The sequence below is a fragment of the Python bivittatus genome, unplaced genomic scaffold (assembly GCF_059951505.1).
Source record: "Python bivittatus isolate LINGU-HERP-01145 unplaced genomic scaffold, Pbiv_v1 ctg000080_np1212, whole genome shotgun sequence".
NCBI classification, from domain to species: domain Eukaryota; kingdom Metazoa; phylum Chordata; class Lepidosauria; order Squamata; family Pythonidae; genus Python; species Python bivittatus.
Window position 1 is genome coordinate 2605471 of NW_028277035.1, and position 14603 is coordinate 2620073.

At 40.0% G+C, this 14603-nt stretch overlaps 1 protein-coding gene across 7 annotated transcripts in view; it reads left to right on the forward strand.

Annotated features, from left to right (window-relative positions):
- Positions 1–3358: 3358 nt before the first annotated feature.
- The window catches only part of LOC103050462 (uncharacterized), a 32858-nt gene continuing 21613 nt past the window's right edge, over positions 3359–14603 (forward strand). For 2 of the 7 annotated variants that reach the window (XR_015794672.1, XM_025167432.2), the window contains exons 1-5: positions 3654–3963; positions 7016–7123; positions 7916–7991; positions 8956–9112; positions 12536–12581. Coding sequence is in view for 5 of the 7 variants with exons in the window: in XM_025167432.2 (XP_025023200.1) it covers positions 3786–3963; positions 7016–7123; positions 7916–7991; positions 8956–9112; positions 12536–12581 (565 nt within the window). In the remaining 2 variants the exon portion in view is untranslated. Of the gene's footprint in view, positions 3630–3652; positions 3964–7015; positions 7124–7915; positions 7992–8955; positions 9113–12535; positions 12582–14603 lie in introns of those variants that run through there. The other 5 variants (XM_025167430.2, XM_088133367.1, XM_088133366.1 and 2 more) reach the window with 5 other exon arrangements.

Consider the following 14603-nt stretch of genomic DNA (forward strand, 5'->3'; position numbering starts at 1 on the left):
GGAGGATCTATCCTCAAACTGGCCCTTTAGGTCTCCCAACAGGGCACAGATCACCACTGTAGCTGAGTTCGTTCCCCTTGCTGCTGGTTCTCCTCTTTCCTTCCAGATTCCCATCATAAGGGACTTTTCAAGGAAGCTGGATCTTCCTATAATGTGTCCAAAATATAACAATTTGAGCCTGGTCATTTGTGCCTCAAGAGGGAATTCTGATTTGTTTTATTGATCCATTTGTTTGTTTTCTTGTCTATGCATGGTATTCTGAAATGTTTTCTCCAATATCAACGTTCAAAACATTATGTTCTAATAGGATAGGCTCATGTTCTTATTTTCTAAGGTATCTTGGATGTTGATATTGCTAATATATAGAATTTCAGTATACTTCTTCCATCTTCGTTTGATCTTTGAATCAACTACTGTCTGTGTTCTTTCACATACCAGTTTGAGGTTGGAACCTCCTGAATTTGGAGATCTTTTGGAAGATTTTCCTTGTTTTTCCATGTTTGTTTCCATCTTCCATGCCTGTATAGATGTTATGATACAGCTTTTTGTCTAATCTAACAGATTTCTGAAATTTATTGATTTAAAATATTTACATGGGCAGCCATCTTATGCAATATAATCTTGGGGAGTTAACAACAGCAACATAGAAAATAAAACAAGAAATCCAGAGAATTAAAATCATTGCAGTCCCATGCCAAATATACAGGTGAAACTTGAAAAATTAGAATATCGTGCAAATGTTCATTTATGTCAGTACGACAACTCAAAAGGTGAAACCAATATATGAGATAGACGCATTACATGCAAAGCGAGATATGCCAAGCCTTACTTTGGTATAATTGTGATGGTTATGGTGTACAGCTTATGAAAACCCCAAATTCACAATCTCAGAAAATTAGAATAGTGTGAAAAGGTTCAATATTCTAGGCTCAAAGTGTCCCACTCTAATCAGCTAATGAATCCATAACACCTGCAAAGGGTTCCTGAGCCTTTAAATGGTCTCTCAGGCTGGTTCAGTAGGAATCACAAGCATGGGGAAGACTGCTGACCTGACAGTTGTGCAGAAAACCATCATTGACACCCTCCATAAGGAGGGAAAGCCCCAAAAGGTAATTGCAAAAAGGTTGGATGTTCCCAAAGTGCTGTATCAAAGCACATCAATAGAAGGTTATGTGGAAGGGAAAAGTGTGGTAGAAAAAGGTGCACAAGCAGCAGGGATGACCGCAGCCTGGAGAGGATTGCCCGGAAAAGGCCATTCAGAAGTGTTGGGGACTTTCACAAGGAGTGGACTGAGGCTGGAGTTAGTGCATCAAGAGCCACCACACACAGACGGATCCTGGACATGGGCTTCAAATGTTGTATTCCTCTTGTCAAGCCGCTCCTGAACAACAAACAACATCAGAAGCGTCTTACCTGGGCTACAGAAAAAAAGAACTGGTCTGTTGCCCAGTGGTCCAAAGTCCTCTTTTCTGATGAGAGCAACTTTTGCATCTCATTTGGGAACCAAGGACCCAGAGTCTGGAGGAAGAATGGAGAGGCACACAATGCACGATGCTTGAAGTCCAATGTGAAGTTTCAACAGTCTCTGTTGATTTGGGGAGCCATGACATCTGCTGGTGTTGGTCCACTGTGCTTCATTAAGTCCAGGGTCAACGCAGCCGTCTACCAGGAGATTTTGGAGCACTTCATGCTTCCTTCCGCAGACGAGCTTTATGGGGATGCTGACTTCATTTTCCAGCAGGACTTGGCGCCTGCCCACACTGCCAGAAGTACCAAAACCTGGTTCAATGACCATGGGATTACTGTGCTTGATTGGCCAGCAAACTCGCCTGACCTGAACCCCATAGAGAATCTATGGGGCATTGCCAAGAGGAAGACGAGGGACATGAGACCGAACAATGCAGCAGAGCTGAAGGCCACTATTGAAGCATCCTGGTCTTCCATAACACCTCAGCAGTGCCACAGGCTGATAGCATCCATGCCATGCCGCATTGCAGCAGTCATTGCTGCAAAAGGGGCCCAGACCAAGTACTGAGTACATATGCATGCTTATACTTTGCAGAGGTCCGATATTGTTCTATTTCCAATCCTTGTGTTATTGATGTCATGTAATATTCTAATTTTCTGAGATTGTGAATTTGGGGTTTTCATAAGCTGTACGCCATACTCATCACAATTATACCAAAGTAAGGCTTGACATATCTCGCTTTGCACGTAATGCGTCTATCTCATATATTGGTTTCAGCTTTTGAGTTGCAGTACTGACATAAATGAACATTTGCACGATATTCTAATTTTTTGAGTTTCACCTGTACATGTGCTAGGCTCAACTCACAAATGCAATCAAAGAAAGAGAATGCTTGTGAAGTAGGAAACAGTGTGATTACGCTCAGTAGTTAGGTTGGATGCCTGATTAACCCTCTGCAGAATTGTTATCGCTATGAAGAAAAACCTGCCAAACTTGGCAAGCAACTTATGCTGTCTACGTGACAGTCGGTGCTCTTGGGGGTTAAGCACTGCTGTTGGTTTCCAGACCAATGGCTTCCTCTGTGTAGTTCTCAAGCCTTGTTCCTTTCTACAGTTTGTGGCCATTGATTGAAAACAGCTGGCCTGAGATAGACCTGTATTTCAAAACTACCCAGACAGGGAAGGTGTTTAAGAAGCATACTAATCACCCACATCATGAAGATGGGAAATGGCCCCTGTCCACTTTACCATAAATGTAAAGGATTCAAGTGAAGTTCGACTTCTGCTGACCTCATGGACACACCCATGTAGTTTTCTGAACAGTAAGATTTACCGTTGTCATCTTCAAGGATGTTCCTCCACTTCCCACTCTGCCTTACAGCCAGGGCCAGCTTTAGGCTAAGGCCAAGTAGGCACTGGCTTATAGTGCCAAGCTTAAGGGGTGCCAATGCTGCCCTTCTGAATCATTCTAAAAATGCAAACCTTTGCCTTTTGGCAGAGGGTGGCACCATCAATCAATGTGGCTTAGGGGTGCCATAGACCCTTGAGCTGGCACTGCTTATAGCCCTGGATTTCCTGGTGGTTTCCCATCCAAGTAATAGCCAGGCATTCTGGTCCAGGATGGACCTTGCTTAGCTTTCGAAATGAGCCAAGGTCAGTCAGTAAATCCTACCACCTGGCCTGGCCCCCGCCTTAGCTGAGGCCGTTGGGGGCCACTCCGTATTAAGGAAACCCCACTGAACAACTCTTGACTCCTGGACAAAACATCAGCGTCGAACAGACGTGAAAGGGACGGGGCGAACGACTAGTTATCCTGGAAGGTCTACGGAAATTAATCAGATCCGGGAGGGATACACACTGAACTTTCCGGCTTATTTTCATCCCTCTCTCGACCCACGCAAGTCCGACTGGGCCGGCCCGAAGGCCGCTTCCTCTCTCTTTTTCTCCCCCTCTCGCCGAAGAAATGGTACCTTCCAGATTTCTGCGCGCCGCCTGGTGTTTGAGGTAGAGAGTCGCTCGCGGACGGTTTCCACCGGGTGGAGGCGCGAGCCGAGGCTGTGTCCGGGTCGCTGCGCTGAGCCGGAGGCTGGGGAAGTCAGAGCAGAGCAGGACAGAGCAGAGCAGCATGAGTGGGAAAGAGCCGCTCCTGGGCGCTCTGAAAGGTGAGCGGGACAGAGACACTCGAGACGGGTAATGCAGGGCGGCGGGGGGCGGGCGTTGAAACGAAGTGTTGGAGAAGCTGCCGCCCTTCAGGCAGAAGAGATGGCTCGTAGCGTGTGGGGCTTGGAGAGCGTGGCCCTGATTGTCGCCCAGTTGTCATGGAGAAGAAATGCGCTGTGGAGATGTCAGGTGGAAGGGATTGGTTCTTTGCTAGAGTATTAAAGCCTCCCAATCTGGCACGTGTACTCCACTCCCCACGGTCAAGTGATTTCAGAAGAACTCTCATTTCATTCGTGGCAGTATTTACGACTGGATTTCTAAGTTCCAGTTCAGAAGGTATGGAATCAGGAAACTGGTCACCAGAAGTCCAAGCAAGGTGTGCAGGATAAATGCTGGGGTTGGGACGTTTTACAGTCAGTTACAGGGCTCCCCCCAGTAACATGTGCACCCAGTCATGAAAACCTGATAAGATCATGGTAGAGGAACAGGTGTCATTCATATGTGGGGACACATGGGAGAGACAACTTCATGTTCTTTGTTACTACTTTGTTACTACTATATAGGCATGCAGGCAAGATACATACCCACCTTTGAGCTTTGTCACCTTCAGCATCCTTGGCTAAAAATATTTTTAGTTCTCATATTGGGTTACTTAATGTCTTGCCCACAGCTGTACCCATCTTTGATGCACAAGGAAAAAGGGGTATGTGTGTGGAGTAACTGAGAGAGTAATTTCTTATTGCTAACTTCATGTCATCCTCTACTTTTTTTAGTGCTATTTCCTGCTGGAGGTTGATGACCATCAGTATGAAACTAGGGGACTGTATTTTTGCCAAGATTTTTCAGCCAAAATCTGTGTCTTTCTGTCTAGATAATTAAATGGTACTGTTTGTTAGGATAGCCCATAAAGAAAAGTGCGCAAGTACTGAAGTTCTCGCTGCTTCTTTTCTGTAGAGGGAAAGAAAAGAACTACAGTACAAGGGTCTGCCCAAATGTAAACCCTCTTATGTTCTATAGGATTTCTCCCAAAATAAATCAGATAGGATTGTAGCCTAAATGTGCAATAAATATAATGAAGTATTTTTTCCTAGCAGCACTATGTTTTATCATTTGTTTTTTCCCCCCCAAATCACACTAGTACAAAGGGGGTTGCAGTGATATAACATTGACTTTTCTAAGGTCTGAAATCACACGAAGCTAACAATTTCATTTCCTATCAATATCCTAAAAGAAATATATACAGTACTACGGTATTGTGAAAAGTACTACATCTTAAGGTTCTGTAATGTCACTTGCTTGTATGAACAACATGCATAATTATGTCTGGCTTTTATCTGAAAGCTTCATAGATTACAGATCTCTCCATATATCTATACTATTGTTTTGCAGTGACAAACTAGGGATTCTTAAAAATGATTACTTTGCAAGATACTACTTCCTCGTTTTAATGATTTGCACTATGGTGGCTCCCTTATCCTTTTTCTTTAAACTAGTCTTGCATGCCCCCACCTGGGAGTAAACCACATGGAACAGAGTGGGACTTACTTCAGTAGACATGCACAGGACTTTATTGTTATTTTTATTTCTTTGGCTGTATTCACATAACACACTAAACCATGGTTTTGAATTAACCTATTGTCTGACTTTATAGAACACAAACCATGAACTTAACCATATAGGCTGGGTTCATACAAAACACCAAGCTACAATTTAGCCCACATGGTTCTCAGTGAGTAGTATGTATACCACTGGTGGGACTTAGAAGTAATCTAGGTGGGCCACAGGATAAGTAACTTTGCACCATTAAAATGCACAGGAAATGATAAGTGTAACAACCATGCCTGCAAGCATATAAATGAGGTGGTGGTGGACAAAGTGGGCTTTTAATTTCAGTTATGATAGAACCTGAGTTATTTGATAGGGTGATTGATAGGAATTTATATAAAAGGTTAAGAACAACTGATTTAGGTAATCATATGTTAGCCCAGCATATTATGTAAAGCCAGCTATTGAGTTTAGGCTGTTCTTACAAATCCATTTCATATAAGAAACTGAGTACTAAGGATCAGTTGGGATTATACTAATGAACTTCAGTCTCATGTTCAGTGTACTGTCTTGTGCAATCTTAAGTTATTTACCAGCTGGATCTTTCTTGCAGGGTTGTTTCGAAGATATCTGGGCTGCAGAAATCAAATGATCATTAGACAGCAGCAAAGAATTAGACTTCTGTATTTCTCTGCTACCATCTAGTGATCGTCCAGATTTTGGCAGCCTAGATGTGATAGCCCTAAATAACCACATGTACCACCTTGTACCATACTGAACATTTTAGAGGAAGGGTGAGAGAATTGCTGTATGATGAAATATTCAAATAGGCACACAGTCACCATCCTTACTTTACAAAAAAAGGAAAAGGGACACAGGATCTGTTATACTGTTAGTCCATTTAGTAAAAACAAAAAACAAAAAATTGTGGCAGGAGAAAATCTTTCCCAAGATGGTCTATGGGCTTGATGGGTGGAGCAAGCACTCAAAGGAACAGTCAATATTTGCAGAACCAGGCCCATGGTTGATGACTTTGTTGCATTAATACTTACTGATATTAAATATTTCTTTCCTGCCTTTGTGGGCCCAAAGTAACAAACGGGATTTAAGACACAGGGGTATCAATTAGTCTTTGTGTACAAATGCTATTAAAAGGGGAGACAGCTGCCTTTAGAACATTTCCACTGGATGTGTTCCTAATGAAATTAAAGCAGAACAAAAGAAGGAAGTGAAATCCTATACCTGTTTCCTCAGAAAAATTAAGCCTTACTGAGTATAATGAGATTTGCTTCTAAGTAGGTGTGTTCATAATATGACAACTTAAATAGACAAAACCGCTTGATTTATACCATAATCTGTTCATTTCCAAAGTGCTCCAAGCCAACAAAGTTAAGTTTTTGCCATTGGAAACTCCACATTCTTTCTTCCGAATAAACATATGGTTGCTTCACTTTCTGTGTGTTGTAATTAATTCCAAAGTAAATTTGCTTGTTTCTAGTTTGCAGTGCCTAAATTGCAGTTTATAGGTAACATGACATTTCTGTACCATATCACCTATAAAATTGGTTTTAAAAAGCACTAAACTTTCAGTCAGGGTTAAGAGATCTCTTTTTCCCCCCCCAGTGTTGGAGTTTAGTGAAGCCATTACATTCAAGAGAAAGAATGGTTTTTAAGTAATTAAGATAGTGTATCAACCTTTTACTTGTAAAATGTGCAAACAGGTTCGTTCCCCAAATCAATATGTATTGTATTTTCAAAAAGTGATTTTGCCTAGGGCTATTTTAACTCTTCTTATTGCAGCCTGGATTTGAAATGCAACTTTATAAATTCTGTTTTCTTGCAGTGTGCATTCTCAACTTCCAGGGAAGCAGTAGTCCTTACACAGATACCTGTCCGCATTTACAATCCTTTTGTGAGATCCTGGAAACGATTCTTCGGAAAGGTTTAAAACGTGAATAACTTTTTCTGCTCTGTAGCTTAACATTGAGAAGTGTATTGTACCTGAAAGGTTTGTTGGCTTTGAAGGCCTGACTGACAGAAAGTCATGATAATGAGCAAAGATTAGTCTTGAAATGTAAAAGGAAAGCATGGATCTTAGATTATTTGCCTCAGTAGTATGGAGTCGGACTAGCATGAGCAATACCATATTATTGTACGTTGGGCCTTAACAACCCACTGGCTATGCGCGTGGTTTATTACACCCTAGTATTGAATCAGGAAAGCAGATGGATATATGAAGTCGTCCTTTGGACTGTAGACATGTAAAGGCATGAAGCCATATTCTTTATCTGAAACACAACGTTCAAAGAGGAATTTGTATGTGTATTACAGATTTAATCTATATATTACATATTTAATATTCTTCCCCAGGATCCTGACCATAACAGTTCTGTAATGTATAGCTATTTTGCTAAGCATATGGCAGCATTAGGCAACTGTTACATCATGGTTACTGGAATGTAGCATTTGTACAGTTCATGTCTTGCCAGTTTCAATGCTATATAAATGTGGATAGTCAAATGGCAGTTTGTGCAGAAAAAAACCCCAGCATCTTTTTTCAAACAATAGAACACTTCTTTGCAGTTGTGGTAGGCACAAAACATTGATGTGCACACATAATGTAGGTCTGCTAAAATTACTATCTTTTGGTGATGAGAAAGTCATACTGATGGTATTTAGCTGTGGGGTATAATTGTCTTCTCTGTTACCATTCTTGTTAAAGATGCCTTTTTGCCCTCTTCAGAGCCAGTTCTGGGATTCAAGAGGAAGGACTATTGGCACTGGCTAGAGCAACTTCCACAGCAGGAGAACCACCACAGGTAGGTGGTCTCTTGTAGCCTTTTATGATGCTGTAAACAGGAACTCAGAATATTGGATTTTGTTCTCCCACTATTGTGATTTTAACTCAGAGTTCCCAGACTTGATTTCCTTCTATCATTCACATCCAATGCAACCTCATGTCTGCCGGAGATAATGGGAGTTGTAGTCCCATATTGGAGGGATGGGAAATGGCAGGTCAAAGCAGCTCTAATTTAATATCTCTCATAATTATTACAGGTTTCACTGAACTTGTACCCATGATTGGCTTTGAATTAAGCATGGAGAATTTGTTGTTTTTGTTACCATTTTAAAAGTTTAAACATAATTTTAATGAACAATAGGGTGAAATATTTTCTTTTTGTGAGGAATTCACAGCTCGTAAAATTCTTAGTGCTGATCCTGACTTGCATCAGTGAAGGGGTTCATGGGAGGCACATAAAGGTAGTCCTTGTTCAGTGACCACTCATTCAGCGACAATTCATAGTTACAACAGTGCTGAATGAGGGGACTTACAACTGTTCCTTGGGGTTGTGACCATCGCGGTGTCCCCACAGTCATGTGAACCCAATCCAGCCGTTTGGCAACCAGCTTGCAGTTACGACAGTCGCGATGTCCCACAGTCGTGTGATCACCATTTGTGATCTTCACTGCTGGCTTCTGACAAGCAAAGTCAATGGAGAACGTGGCAGGATGCCACAAACGGCAGTCTTGTGTCCATGGGACACCGCAACTGTGTGGGATTCGCCTAATGACAGCAACTGGAACTGCAGCAACCGCCATCGTAAGCGTGGCCGTGTGATGTTGCGCTTTATGACTGCATCACTTAGTGATGGAGTTGCAGGTCCCAATTACCATTGTTAGCGAGGACTACCTGTATTATTTTGTGCTCATTTTAACAACATTGCAACAACATTTAAAAGTACTCTAAAGCAGAGACTGTGGTAACAACTTTTCCACTTGTAGTAGGACCCTTCTGTCCATGATGATTGAGAGAACAAATTCTAGTGAGAAGGTGCTGACAGCCCAAGGAAGAGGGCGGTACTTCCTGCGTTTGGCTTTGAATGGGAAGTTATTAGCAGTTGCTGTTCAGCAGCTCATCAGAGTTCCCAGGCTGCTTGAGGTAGGAGATTAAATAATCCAGAGGAATTAAGAAACGAATTTGAATAACTACCATTCTCTGATTTGTGTTGTTATGTTTTCTTGAGACCTCTGCTTGAACAACAGGTAGAGTAAATGCTAAGTAGCTGAACTGTGTACTGCTTTTGTGATCATGTCTAAATAATAAAATTCTCCATGCTTGCAGTTTTCTAGGCACTGTTATATTTACTGTAATAAGTAGGGCAGAATTTTTTAATGCTTCAGTTTACCAGTCAAAAGAAGGAAAATGAATATAGATGATTCTGGTCCAGTTGGAGAAGTCATTGTTATTTTTATTGTTCAGTCACTTCTGATTCTTCACGAGCCAGTCGACATTGTTTTACCAGGACTGTATCTCAGTAATTGTTTCTTTGAGTTCTTGTAAGCTCATGCTTATGTCATCAGTAATAGTATCTAGCCACCTTGTCTTTGTCAGCTTCCTTTTCTGTTGCCTTTGATTTTTCCAAGCATCATGGTCTTCTCCAATGACCTTTCCTTCACGTTGTGTGTCCAAAATATTTAAACTTTACCTTCATTTTTAGTGCTTCCAGTGAACAACCTGGATTTACTTCATTTAGTATTGCATGATTATTTGTTCTTCCAGTCCAAAGTATTTTCAACAATTTTCTCCAATACAACATGCAAAGGCATTAATTCTTCTTTGCTCAGACTTTCCGATAGTCCACATTTCATTGTCCTGTTACAACAGGAAAACCATGGGCTTTACATGATATTTTGTTATCAGTGTGATGTCTTTGCACTTTAATATTTTGTCTAAATCTGTCAGAGACTTTTCCCCAAGTAGCAGATGTTTCTTTATGTCATAGCTATAGTCACCTTGGTATATATCATCCATTGCCTTCTTTCTGTTTTATCTTGTCCATCCTTGCATAGAAGGTTACCTTGTTTTCCATAATGTCCTTTAAAAAAAAAAAATCTCTTGACTTCCTATTTAATATTTGTCCTCAGTTTCTTTGCTTTGATTATTTAGATATAACTCCTTGTCTCTTCTTGTTCTTTTTTGAAACTCAGTGCTTAGTTGAATACATTTTTCTGTTGCCCTTTGCTGATTTTTTTCAGCTATTTCCAACATCTCAACAGACAGCATTTTGCCATATGTTAGGATGTCATCTGGAATTCACAAGATTGACAGCTACTTCCTAGACAGTGAATATGCACATTTCTCTGTCTCAAGCAGAAGCACATGGATTTTGGCAGATATGCAACAACCAAAATATTTCAATCCCCATTCTTTCTGCCAGTTAGAAAAAAAAATGTTGCTGGACGAGAAGATGGAAATCAGTGGGATTTACCATTTCCCCTTCTGCTCAGATTTTGGGTGGAATTTACAGGAGGAAGGATTTTCCGGGTAAACATTTAGCACAGGTGTAACTTCTGTTCCGGAGGTTATCTTTTCTCTAGATAAATAGAAATAAGTTGCTAATAACTACACTAAAGTTTAATTTCTTTTCAGTGCCTGCTGGTTGATCTTTATTATCTTTAGTATTTATGTTCTCTGTATGTGCTCAGTAAATTATATGATTTTGTGCAGCTTCGAACCTTTTTATATTATAGTTGCTTTTAAACTAAACTAATATTCTGTTCTCTTTCCCGTAACTTTATTTTTTTCTATATATTTTTCTATTGGAAGTTTTTTTAAGCTGCTGTCTATGATTTTTGCAGCTCAATAGTTTTAAATTAAAGTTAAAAAGGAATGTTTACATTTTCTCTGTTTTGAAAAAATCCATTTTGATTCTATTATTCCTTGTGAGATTGATCCATATCCTAAATGAAGAGGACTGATTTTCCTAGTCACATGCTTCAGTGCACAAGTCCAGAAAATGGGCTATAAAATATATTTCCTTTTTAACATTTTATTTTCCTTTTACTGGTCAATATGATGGAAAAACTGGAGTCTTACATAGCAAGGTTAGTAGGGAGAACATCAGGTAAAGGTGGTAGCACTTGGAAGATAGGAAGTAGCAGCAGCAACTGCCAAGCTGAACACCAAGGCAGGAGGTGGAGCTAGGATGTGTAAATCCAGAGGGCTTCTGAGAGAGGATTTGGAGACCCCTTGCCTTTCACCTTGCAGACTCAGCCTTTCGGCTGCATTTTTTTTTTTTTTTTTTTTGCATTTTGGGATACTTTTGTTTGCTTTATCTTTAATGATGTCAAAAATTTTGGTCCAGAGTTCTTAATGCACTCTGCTTATCCCATCTAATCCACTCATCCTTTATTGCATGATAATATGAATATTACTGATACGGTATTTTGTTGGTCTGATGATTCTGCTTATTGTAAGTTTTAATTTTGCAATTAAGAGTTAGTGATCAGAACTGTAGTTAGATTCAAATATTGTTTTTGCTGATTGAACACATTTTCCCCATCTTTGCTTGCAGAGTTTATAGTCAGTTTGTTGTCAGTGTTACCCATCCGATGATGTCCACGTATAGAATTGTCTTTTAGATTGTTAGAAGGAGGCATTTGCTATAAGCATTGAATTTTGGGGGCAGAATTCTAGTAGTCTGTCTCCTGCTTCATTTCATACAGCAAAGCCATATTTCTCCTTTGTTCCAGATGCTATTTTATTTCCACAGATATTCTTATTTCCTATAATTAGTATGATTTTTTGGAGGAGGGGGAGGTGTTGAAAAGTGTTCAAACCTCTGTACCTCTGTGGTTGGAGCATAGATCTGGATAACTGTAATATTGATTGACTTGCCTTGGATTTGAACTGAGATAAGTCTATCGCTCTGGTAGTTGTATCCGAGCACTTACTTTGACATCCCTTTCTTAATAATGACAGCTATTTTGCCTATGATTTTCTTGTCTACAAAAGATCTGGTGCTTCTTGGATATGAAATGACCCATTCCAGTCCACTTCAGTTTATTGATTTCCAGAATGTCAGTGTTTAATCTTGACATTTCTGCTCTGCTAACATCTAGTTTGCCTTATGCTCTGACATTCCATATAGCACTGATCTTTCCTTTTTCCTCTGGGCACAGCTGCAGTTGGACATCATTTCAGTTTTAATCTAATTACATCAAAAGCACCAATGCTCCTTATACTTGCCCTCTGCTTCTCTGGTAGCCCTCTGGATACCTTCTTAATGGGAGGCTCATGTTCCAATACCATGTTGACTTTGTTCTGATTGCAAATGTCCAATTGTTTTTTGTTTTGTTTTTTTGAGGCGGGGACAGAAAAATGGAGTGGGTTACTATCTCTGTCTCCTGTGGAGAAGTCTTAGCAGTTTTCCAGTATTCTAAATTTAACATCTCAGGTCTCAAATTTATACTCCTTGCTTGATTTTTAGTCATTATCTTTTCGTATGACACACATATGTTTTTCAGCTTATTTAAATTATTCTTAGTATACTGTATGTTTGTTTTTATAATCTGATTTCAGTGTTATGATCCAATAACATCCATCCTGGGCAATGAAGAATTTTCAGGTAAGATCCTCTTCTGTCATTATGCTGCCATCTCAAGGCACCTCATTGCATACATCATTGTGCTGTATGACATTTTTAGGCACTGAGGGAGTGGATTCCAGTCCATAAAACAATGGACAATCCTTTGGAGGCCAAAGGCAGCGTTAACATTTTTTAAGAGTAAAGGGCCATAAAGTGGGTAGTCCCACCTCACATATGGTGGTAAAAGTGGGCTTTCATGGGTGTCCCTTTTTGCTTTAAGTGCAATATGCCCATTTCCAGGTTTACACTATAGTTTTCATCTCCCCTCCCCCCACTTTGAATTGGCAAGAAGCTGTGCCATTACTTTCCAACAATCCTAACAAGAGTGGGCTATGAAAGCTACAAAAAGGGAATTCAAGCCCAGAGGCTGCAGTTGCCTACTTCCGACCTAAAACAGTTTGCAACCATAATTTTTACATTTTTTAAATAACTTACGACTCCTTTGGTGTGGAGCTCTTCTTATGCAATTGCCCTGCTTCATTCACAGACTCTACTGAGGGTGAGTAAGAGGGTTGCAACAGTGTGGTCCTCCCCAGTTTTCTCACTGCTTCTTCCATGATACTTCTTTTTTGAAAAAATCTATTAAGAATGCCTGTGTGATGCCTTTTAATGGGCAACAGTGCTGTCATCTAGGTGTACTCTGAGCTGTTTTCACTATAATGCCATCACCCTCTGGAAATTAATGGAATTACTACGTTTCTTAAGAGTGCAGGGTCTTTATTCTTTAAGGTTTTATCAGTCACCAATAGTGCCATTTTAAACATTTGTCCAACCCACCTCATAGGGGTGTTGTGGGAAAGGAAGAGGAGGGAGTGTTATGTATCTTGCCTTGAGTTGTACAAAAAAGAGGTGGGATATAAATCTAATAAATAAATAATATGCGTTCCATTTTTGCAGATAACCTGTTCTTTTGGTCTTCCCTTTATACTTGTTACAGATGGGAGAGTCAGTGGGTCAGTGCAAGCAATACAATTTACCCTACTCTATGAAGTATGCCCATCTCTAAGTTAAACTAATGTTTGCATTTATAAACGCTTATGGCACTTGGAAGGATACATTTATTCTTTTTCTTTTTGCATTCTGAGTTGGGTGCTAAGCTGAAAGTAAAGTGAGATGCTGCACTTCTTTTCTGACTTCTGAAAAAGAGTTGTAACTTGGTTTGAGGAGGACAACAGATTTAGTCTTATTAGTGTGTCCTGAAAACCTATATGGTAATATGAGGACCGTTACTGTAAAAAGCCTTCTCTGTGAGGTCTGCCTCCCTTTTTCTATGCACTTCTGTGTCCTCCCTCTCTTAGCAGCTGTTTTATGCAGTTATCTTTCTGAGTTCACAGACTGTCATCTTTAAGGCAAGTGAGCTCTGCTTTGCATTTAGCAATACCTCTATGCATTCTTGGGTCATGACGACAATCTTTCACCTGTAGGATAATCACTGTTGAGCCTTTGAAATGCCAGGAATGTTCTGATTACACCATTGCTATCCTGAAGCCTAAAATACGATGGAAGTCCTTCACCTGGCTTACGAGTTTACACATGCATATATGCCCAGGAGGTTGGCAGTTTTTATTGTAATTATCTTTTTAAAATACAAGTAACTTAAATTTTGCCAAGTCTCTGGAAAAAGTCCAGTCCAAAAAAATGTAAGTGGCCATTTGTTATTGTGTTACATTTAAAGGAGATCAAATATTCAGTTTTAATAACTCCGTTCTGTATCTCTTGAATTGTCTTGTTCGTTCTTTTTCCTCTTCTTGCTTTCCCATTTCCTATTTTCCTCTTTTTTTTACATTGTGCAGCCCCTCCCTTTCTAGTATTGCTTCTTTTAACTAGTGTTTGATTTTATTTTTTGTTCCTTTAGGTATCACAAGTTGCTTCTTGTAAGATGGGTGGCAATATAAATGGGATTTAATGAATAAATAAATAAATCATAAAACTCTCTTAGAATCTTATGCTGATCTCTCTAGTTTAGAATCTTCCCCCTTCTCAGACAAGAAATAAATGGCT